Source organism: Xenopus tropicalis, chromosome 8 (genome assembly GCF_000004195.4).
Source record: "Xenopus tropicalis strain Nigerian chromosome 8, UCB_Xtro_10.0, whole genome shotgun sequence".
In the NCBI taxonomy this organism is placed as follows: domain Eukaryota; kingdom Metazoa; phylum Chordata; class Amphibia; order Anura; family Pipidae; genus Xenopus; species Xenopus tropicalis.
In genome coordinates, this window is record NC_030684.2 from 69,202,122 (window position 1) to 69,212,332 (window position 10,211).

Genomic DNA, 10,211 nt, shown 5'->3' on the forward strand with positions numbered 1-10,211 from the left:
GCAGTCAAGCAAAGATTTACCTGGCAGTTTTGCAATTCAATGCCATTTCTTAAATATACATTACATTAACATTTATTTATAAAGCGCCAACATATTCCGCAGCGCTGTACAATAAGTGGGTTACATACATTGGACATACAGAGCAACATATAAAGCAATCAATAACCGATACAAGAAGAGGGCCCTGCCCAAAAGAGCTTAAAGATACCTGCATCCAAACCCACTCCTTGAAGTCCCACATACAAGTGGCCAGCACCAATGTGCCCATCCCTGTTGCAAACTGTGAGCAAGTGTATATTGACACTGTAAATTCCCACAGCATCAATAGACGCAGTGTGCCTAAGAAGCCGTGCGTAGATGTCATTTTGCCACTGAGAGATAGAAATGGCACATTCCTGATGCTAAATTTTTTCAGGACAGGCACCACCTCAGGGACACTGGAATTATGGGAAAAAAGATTGCACTGTTGGTGTAAAACAAGGAGACTTACATCTGACATGCACTTTCAGACATTAATGACTCTTAGGGGCACATTTACAAAAGCACGAACGCACGAGCGTTCATGCGAACGCTCCGAGTGTATTTTCGCCGATTTTTTCGGGCGTCCGCACGACTTTTTCGTACGCTGCACGACTTTTTCGGACGTTTGCACGAAAAAATCGGAAAGGTTTTACTGCTGTTTACAATTGTTCAGTACGAAAATTTCGTGACTTTTGGATCGCCAATACGATATTATCGTGACTAATACGATTTTTTCGTAAGCATTTTCGTGATATTTGCGATCTTACGAAATTTTCGTTTCCAATACGATTTTTTCCCATTCGTGATTCGGAATCGTGGATTAGTAAATGTGCCCCTTAGGGTGCAGACTTTTTTGTTCAGAATAACTGCCTTTCATCTACCATACTTTAATGCCAGCCTTTAGTCAGGTTTGGGCAATGTTGCATGTCAACTAATACTGGACCACAAAACCCAAAGTACTCAAATTTTCAATGGAATGGAATACTCTCAGATCTGGAGAGCGACAGAAGAGGTCACACGTTACTATTGCAATTACTGTATATACTCGAATATAAGCCTAGTTTTTCAGCACCCAAAATGTGCTGAAAAAAGTCACCCTCGGCTTATACTCGAGTCGGGTGCCATGGGTCCCTCTAGACTAGCACCCTCTCTCCTTTGTGTGCAAATTAGGCCACCCACAGCCAGACCCTCCAGTTCCCTGGCCTAGGCTCCCACTAGCAATACTTATTTCCCCTTACATCCCTCCGGGACCAGGTCTGCTGCCAGTTTGCCAATGTGCAATGAGCGTGGGGTAGTACTCATATTGTTTTTGTTGACCCTCTTCTCCACTTACAGAGCTAGTTTACTGTTTTTCTTTTAAATAAATATTTAAAAACATGTACCCAACTGATGCCTCAATTAATGTAATTTTATTGGTATTTATTTTGATTATTAAAACTTAGCAGTAGCGGCTGCATTTCCCACTTTATAGGCTTATACTCGAGTCAATACGTTTTTCCAGTTTTCTTAGGTAAAATTAGGTACCTCGGCTTATATTCGGATCGGCTTATACTCGAGTATATACGGTACATGTTATTTAAGAGAAAACGATACCCGCAAACAATGTAGAACTCAAGCTCATATGCAAAACCCTGCTTTATCTAAATAAACCATTTTCATAAAAATATTCTTTTTTTAGTAGTATGTGCTATAGGGTACTCCTAAATAAAAAACTGCCAATTTATGAATTAAGGGCCGCCTACTGGGATCATAGGATTCACAGTGCACACAAGCCAAAGCACACATACATGTTAGGTAACATCAGCCAACTTATGGACAGAATTCTGCCTTTTGCTTCCACACTACTTTCTGTTACAGTTAGAGTTGCATTATTTATGGTCATGTAATCTCTATAGGGAGCACACAGCCCATCACTAAATGGTGGCTCAAGGGAAAGGATGTAAAAGGGCAATATTTACTGATATATATATATATTCCAATTTGGAGAGATTTTTTAATAGGTTACTTAACATAATATAAACTATCTGTTGGTAAAGCATTCATTCTGGAGTAATGGAAATCAACACAAGCAAAGAAAAAGATGGAAAAAGGGCAGACTGGAAATAATACAGGTACAGGACCCATGCTTGGGACCAAGGGTATTCCAGATAAGGGGTCTTTCCGTAATTTGTAACTTCATACCTTAAGTCTACTAAAAAATCAATAAAACATAAAAAGTAAACCCAATAGGATTGTTTTGCATCCAATAAGTAATACTTATATCTTAACTGGGGTCAAGTACAAGATACTGTTTTATTACTACAGGGAAAAAGGAAATCATTTTTAAAATTCTGAATTATTTCATTAAAATGGAGTCTATGGGAGATGGGCGTTCCGTAATTCTGAGCTTTCTGGATAACGGATCCCATAACTGTACTACAATATTATGCAGTTTAGAAACACGGGAATGGGGTCTATTAACTGATTATGCAGAGTGTTTGGAAACTGCGATTTATGATAGCACCCTATTTAACCCTTTCCCTGGTGCTGGTTTCGCTGGGTTAAGGGCACTTTGGGAAAAGCACGTAGCTTGCCGACAACATAGCACGTATGTCGATGGCAAGCAAGGGGTTAAACAACTTTTCTTTGTTTACTTTTTCTCTGTAATGAAAAGACAGTACATTGAATCTGACTTTAACTAAGCTAGCATAAATCTATATGACAATCTGTAACTTTTGTATCTGACTTAAGGCAAGTGTTCCACATTATGGATTTATTTTTAAAATCTGAGGTCCTTAACTTTTGAGATAATAGTCCCTATACCTGTACAGGAAAATCCCATGCTGGCAAGCTACACACAAAGAGGTGAATGAATACACTGCTTGTATAAATACAAAACAGTCCTGTTAAACTGCTGAGGGGAGGGTAGGGGAGGAAACAACATGCTGTGTTAGCATAAGTTTATTATGAAAGGTGTGTTAATAAGGGCACAAACCCAAAGCTACTGACCTTATAGAAAGCAGTTTACTAAACAAGATCTTCTCCTTTCCTGTACAGTCTGAATTCAGTGACAGGAAGAGAATGTAAACTGGGCTGGAAAATATCTCTAACCAATCAGCGAGTAGCACAGAAATAACCTCTCGAGTTCCCGCAAAGCTGCCAATAAGTGTGAGGTTTACATTACAAAGTTCAGGAAGCCAGAAGGGTGATTGGAAGAACATGCACAGACACAGCTACAGAATGCTTCAGGCCATGTGATCAAACCTAGTGGCTTGCAGTAAAAAAAACTAAAATTCACAACGCTAAAGCAGCAACGGAAAGGAAAATCAGAGCACCCACCCTTTAAATCAGAACATGTGTGACAAATAAGCCAAACAAGCTGTTCTGACACTGCTGCAGCTCCCTAGTGCGTGTGCTTGTGTGTAGCATATGCAGTGAGTGCAGGAAGGCACTGCAGACAATTCAGCACAGTCCTCTACAGTACTGGTTTACATACAATCATTGGAGGGAATAGAAAGTGTCAGTAAATAAAGGAATCCTCTTTGTAGTGAGACTAAGGGAAAATCGAGGTTTATTTCAAAAGTTCAAACAGAATTTGTCAGTAACCTATATGCAGTTATTATCTGTGCAATATGATTTCGTTTTCGCAGTCAGATCAAAAATATTTTGGTCTGACTGGCAGCAGCAGTACATCACACACTGCATTTTTGTCTGGCCTTGGTATTATAGATAGTACGTATATTTGAGCATCACAGTAAAATAGGGTTACAACAACCACCTTTAATACAAACTGCCTTTACCATGTAAGACTGTACAGCGCTGCGTACCCTTGTGGCGCTTTATAAATAAAGTTATACATACAAGTTATACATACAACTAAGCTACTACGTACTTGGATTTGCTTCTATATGTCAGTATTGGCTGTAGTGTCAAGCAAGCTGCGGCTCGTCGTGCCTTGCACTGAAACACATCTAGCCGGGGGTAGAACAGGCAGAACAGCGGAGAGAGGCTTGTGAGTTTGCAGCTAAAGTTCTTTCACGATGTCTCAGTAAATGCTTATGCTTTTGTATAAAGCCAACTCTGAAGCAATATGGGTTATCATTATATGGTTGTCACAGGAAGACTAAGCATACCAGGGCCTATTGTTGCGTGCAGCTTATCTTACTTCTGCATTTGCCAGTTCTCATGCTGAGGCAGATGAACATTTTATTTTGGACAGACCAACTGTGGTCTGATGGTTGGGCAGGCCTGTTCAATCTGCCAAAGAAAATCTGAGCATGTGTATTCAAATTAATAGTATGCATTTTTTATACAGAACCTATATTCATAATAACAAACAAATGTGTAAAGAAATGAATTGCTTTTAAGTTTAAAATTCAGGTCTAGAAGAAACACACTAAGGATGAAAGCCATTAAAAAAAGAAAAATAGGACAACAAAAAGTTGCTGATTATGATGATAATGACTGTTATTCATTAATATACATATAAATGCAAAAATACAAACAAATTTTATTTATGAAGATATTTAGCATTTTTAAATGAAAAAATATTTAAGGTTCATGATAACTACAAGGGACTATGCACCTGGCTGAAATTGTCTTCTATTGAGTTGAATAGGTATCACATGAAAATGCTGAAACGTGAGATTTCCCAATGGTCTTTGCCTAAGTTCAATTGTTCAGCATTCAGTTGGGGTGGGGGTGGCCCCAGTGGCGTAGCGTGGGCTTTCGTCGCCTGGGGCCGACCGGAAATTTGCCGCCCCTCTATTTAGTTATTCTTAAAAAAAATAGACAAAATAAAAAAAGCAGCATTAAATTTTTTTTTTTTTTTGATTGAATTTGAAATGCGGTGCGCATGTCATAATTGTCAAAAGTGGATTCAGCTGTGCGTCCGTGGCTGCCCATGGTGGCAGGGCCGCCATCAGAAATCACAGGGCCCCTCCCATCAGTACAGGACACACAGACATAAAAAGTATTAGGGTCACCCTACCACAGTGGCCCCCTAACACTATGCTGGCCAGGCCCCCCTAACGCTATTCTGGCCACGGTCCCCCCATACAACTGCCCCATAGACAGTACCCCCATACACAGTGCCCCCAATTGCCCCATACACAGTGCCCCCCACACACATTGCCTCCAATTGCCCATAGAAAGTGCCCCAATTTCCCCATAGACAGTGCCTCCAATTGCCCCATACACAGTGTCCCCATAGACAGCCCCCTCCACACAGTGCCCCCAATTGCCCTTAGACAGTGCCCCCAATAGGAAGTGCCCCCATACACAGTGCCCCAATTGCCCCATTCACAGTTCCCCCAATAGAAAGTTCCCCCATACACAGTGCCCCCATAAACAGTGCCCCCAATTGCCCCATACAAAGTGCCCCCAATAGGAAGTGCCCCCATACACAGTGCCCCAATTGCCCCATACACAGTGTCCCCATAGACAATACCCCCCAAAGACCTTGCCCCCCAATAGAAAGTGCCCTCATACACAAAGCCCCAATTGCCCCATACACAGTGCCCCCAATAGGAAGTGCCCCCATACACAATACCCCACAAAGACCTGGCCCCCCCCATGGAAAGTGCCCCAATTTCCCCATAGACAGTAGCCCCCACACAGTGCCCCCAATTTCCCCCATAGTACATACCCCCAACAGACCATTGGCGGCGGCTCCTTCTCTCTTACAGGCAACAGGCGCTTCTATAAGGTTGCGCCTCGTCGCTGACGTGTGACGTCATACGCACGGGCGCAACCTTATAAAAGCGTAAGAGAGAAGGAGCCGCCGCCGCCCCTTCTGATACGCCGCCCGGGGCCATGGCCCCCTCGGCACCCCCCTCGCTACGCCACTGGGTGGCCCTCTTAGGGTCCTGGAGCAGTGGCTGGGGGTTTATTCCGCTTAAACAAGTCCTGTTGTGCCGGTATTTTTGTGCTATTTGGAACGTGGTGGAGAGTGCTGAAGTCTCACTCTAAATACTGTGCACCAGGCGGAACAGAGTGGAAAGGCCAGGGTGTGCTAGTGAGTGTGGATTGGTAGTGGCTGGGGGCACAGCTTTAGGGTAAGCCAGATATTGTAAGATTTGTCCAGAATGCTTATTTGCTTTCTTAAATTTTACACTGGAGAACAAAGACTGAATGGTTTACTTGGTTCTTGGAACTTAGAGGCATCCTAACCAAATTCTGTCCTTCAAAGGGGAGCTTTGCATATTCCGTAAGAGTCCAGACACCACTGCCTTATAGTTTGGCTGAGATGAATTTGATGTTTTAAAGCACTAAAAGTATTTATGTTTAGGTGATGCTACTTTTATTCAGATTTAAATATACAAATTATAGTTGAAAATTGGATTTTGTCCGAATGCAAACATGATTGATGTAGTACATCTCAGATGATCGTGAGAATGATAAACCCCACTTATCCTCAGCAATCAAGAGTTACAATGCATGTTTTGTACTGCATGATTTTCATGCTTGGAATCTTGCTTTAAATGAATTTTCTGCCCATCATCCTTTCTGACAGAGTGTTTTCAGCTGTGTATTGTGCTTCCAGTTGCATATATCATATTTTCCAAAGAGCAAATGAGGTTGTTACACAATTTTAAATTCAATGAAGTTAAAGCTGAATGGAAGAGTGGAATCAAGCAGTAATGCCTTGTAACAATACAATAAGATGTGCAGTGAATCACTACATACAGTATTTATAAGACTGTATAACTAACATACCTTTTCCATAAATGTGCAAAATAATTATTGTATTCAGCAAACGTATAGCTCTTCTGCTGCTCTGCTGTCTTCTGCTTTAGAACTGCTCCTAGCATTCTCTACCAGGCACAGGAAACATTCAGACAACCTTATATAATTGTTTTTAAAAATACCCTGGGGTACTTAGAGCAAAGTTAGTGGGTACATTAGAAGCTGTTTGCGTTAAAAAGGGAAACATATTGTTCAAATGAATATAAGAGGAAAAATAATATAGCTAACTTACTAGATGTTTAGATGTGACGTGCATCAAGCAGTAGTCAGACTGAGCTGAGCACGCATTAAGGGGAAGTGACAAAACAGAGTTCATCCTTACATGGCCAACAGAGTTCTCGCTACAAAAGCATAAGAGGAACTAAAGTGGACCAGTTATTAAACAACATGCATCAGTGTATCAGTGCTTCCTCTTTCATAAACTACAATATCCACAAGCCTCTGCCATCTTTCAGAGCAGTGCCAAACGCCAGAATGTTAACTCCAGGTTAGTGTATTGCTATGCAAAAAAGACTACAAAACATACAAATATTTCAAGTGTCCTGCTGCAACATAACCATGGGAGGATATAAAACATTTAAGCACTGGGGTATTATATACTTAAGGAGCTAACCTAACACACTGATTTTACCTTAAAAGTGGCCTTTACTTTCAACTGTTTCCTGGAATTTATATAGCGCTGACACATTTTGCAGAGATTATGCATCATCCACATCAGTGTCTGTCCCAGTGGAGCTTACAGTCTAAGGGCCCTATCACAATCACACACAGGAGGGTCAGTTGTATTGGGAGCCAGTTTTCCTGGCTGTATGTTATTGGAGTGTGGGAGGAAAATGAAGTATTCAGAGGACACCTATAGACTATAGCCCAGTAATCCTCAGTGAGTGGCTCATGAGCAACATGAGCTCCCCAACCGCTTGGGTGTTTTGAATTCCTGGATTTTGGGCATGTTTTGGTTGCATAAAACAGGTGTACTGCCAAACAGAGCCTTCCGTAGGCTGCCAGTCCACATAGGGACTACCAAATAGTCAATCACAGCATATATGTGGCACCCCAAGGAACTTGTTTGTGTTGCTCCCCTACTCTTTTTACATTTGAATGTGACTCACAGGTAAAAAAGGTTGGGGACCCCTGCTATAGACTCTGTATGAATTTCTATTTACTTAGGCCCAGGCAGTTATGTTCCTTTATTCCCAGAATTGTGTTTGAAAAAAGATTGTGCACAAATCATACCTAAAAATCAGGATTTTTCGTATACTCATATTGTGCGCCTATTTAGGCGAAACGGAGAAAGTGGGAAATGGCTTACCTTAGATACAAAGCCTGGGAGGAGGCGGTTCATCAGTTTGCAGAGCACCACCCCATCCTTCAGTGAACATTTCAAGAAGTCAGCAGGATTGCATATGTTTTTCTTGGGAGAACTTAACACCCCCAGTGAGATCAGCCAAGTGACGGTCTGTTCCTCAGGGTTCATGGCTGTGTAAATTGGCTTCGTACAGTGCAGGGTGCAATGTAACAAAGCTGTTCTGCAGCCACATCCGTGATTGCATCTGCTCTGCTCTTCCTATATGTGCGGGCTGAGCTTACTTTTCAACAGCTTTACCAACTGCCTTCAGTAACAAGCAGGAAGCTGCATGTAATAGAATGTGCTCTTATGCTTTGCGTTCTGGGGATCCTAAAGTAGTATTTTTTGCTTGCATCTCTTATTCTCATTGTGCTTGCTCTAGGGTTTCAAAGTTATTCTGGATGTCCTGATGTTCCAGAAAACCGGTCTCATAAATTATGTAGGATAAGTGCTCTGTTTTCTGAGCCAGTGCAGAACAGATCAGCACAGGATAAGAGGCTGAAATTAAAATGCATGTTCTTTGATACTGGATATAGTTAGCCTCATACATGTTGTGTATATACAGTACAGAGCATTTTATTGAATGAATAAACTGAAAATAAAATATATCTAGTAGAATATAGAAATGTGGATATTTAAATAAAATACATTAGGCCAGGCATCCAGCCTGATTGGTGGCCCTGAGCATGATAAATATAGGGGTATATTTATCATGCTGTGTAAAAAGTGGAGTGAAGCATTACAGCGATGTTGCCCAGGGCAACCAATCAGCAATTTCACGGTTAGTGTCCCCTAACCTGCATTATTTTGAAAAACCCAATAAAATATATAAAACAACATTTTTTTTTATAATTCTGCTGCTTGGAGACTGTTGAAGTGACCTGCTGGGGCTAGGCTAGCCAGGGGGAACCTATATCCAAATAACCATTGATTTGCAGAGCTGTTCCAGGTGACATACATAATGTGTTAAAGGAAGAGTAACACCAAAAAATGTATATATTTTAAAGAAATTAAACTATAATATACTGCTGCCCTGCACTGGTAAAAGTTGTGTGTTTGCTTCAGAAACATTTCTAGAGTTTATATAAACCCTGCTGTGTAGACATGGGGGCAGCCATTCAAAAGAAGAAAAGTCACAGGTTATATAGCAGCTAACAGATTAACCCTGTAGAATACAAAGGTGCCTTTTCTCCTTTTTCCCTGCTTGAATGGCTGCCCCCATGGCTACACAGCAGCGTATTTATATAAACTATAGTAGTCTTCCTGAAGCAAACACCCCAGTTTTACCATTGCAGGGCAACAGTACATTATATTTCAATTACCGTATATACTCGAGTATAAGCCGAGTTTTTGAGCACCAAAAATGTGCTCAAAAAGTCACCCTCGGCTTATACTCGCGTATATGGATAACATGTATATCCCGTGGATGTCCACGCGCACCCCCGCCACCAACCCCTCCTCGCTCAAACCACCTCATTGCTGTGCGCGCTGTACCACTAAAACCTCTCTTTGACGTGCGCTCCTATGGCAGATTCCGTGCGAGAATCCGCTCTGTCTGAGGATTCCAGCTGCCGCTCGTTCGTACCCCCGCCGCCGACCCCCCCTTCTGGATGCACGCAAGTGCACGCAAGTACCGCTCAGACGCCCCACCCCTCGCTGTGCGCGCTGTACCGCTACGATCCCTCATCTGGACAATCTCTACAATCCGGACACAGTGACCAAGAGGAGCGTGTGCCTCGGTCCCCAGCAGCTTCAACCATCCCCGCTCCCAGCCTACAGTAAACACCCGCCGCTACTCCTGGGCTAAGCTGCAGCACAAGCAGCCCATTGCGTTGTCTGTGGTGGTGGTTGGTTGCTAAGCAACCAACCACCTTCTAATACTGGTTGCATAGAACTCAGGACCCGGACTGAGAAAGAGCTGTCCAAACTGTGCCTTAACTTGAAAGTGGCTGCTCCCAGCCAAAGAGCGACTCAGCCTGCAATGTATTGCACCCCAGTCCTTTGGCACACCAGGCAAACCTGGCTTTTTCATGGCTGCACAAGGCCCCTGTGAACCTGCACAAACTGTAAGTCTACCCTGATGCACTCTCTTAGTACATAAGCTGAACCCCTTGGGTGC

The 10,211-nt window shown here is 42.4% G+C and overlaps 1 protein-coding gene across 4 annotated transcripts in view; it reads right to left on the reverse strand.

Annotated features, from left to right (window-relative positions):
- The window catches only part of arhgef6 (Rac/Cdc42 guanine nucleotide exchange factor 6), a 64,277-nt gene extending 56,026 nt beyond the window's left edge, over nt 1–8,251 (reverse strand). Inside the window, exon 1 of one of the 4 annotated variants that reach the window (XM_012969588.3) lies at nt 8,057–8,251. In XM_012969588.3, coding sequence (XP_012825042.2) covers nt 8,057–8,221 — 165 coding nt within the window. In that variant the 5' untranslated portion in view covers nt 8,222–8,251. Of the gene's footprint in view, nt 1–3,009; nt 3,304–6,979; nt 7,013–8,056 lie in introns of those variants that run through there. The other 3 variants (XM_031891573.1, XM_031891574.1, XM_012969589.3) reach the window with 3 other exon arrangements.
- Nucleotides 8,252–10,211: the final 1,960 nt, after the last annotated feature.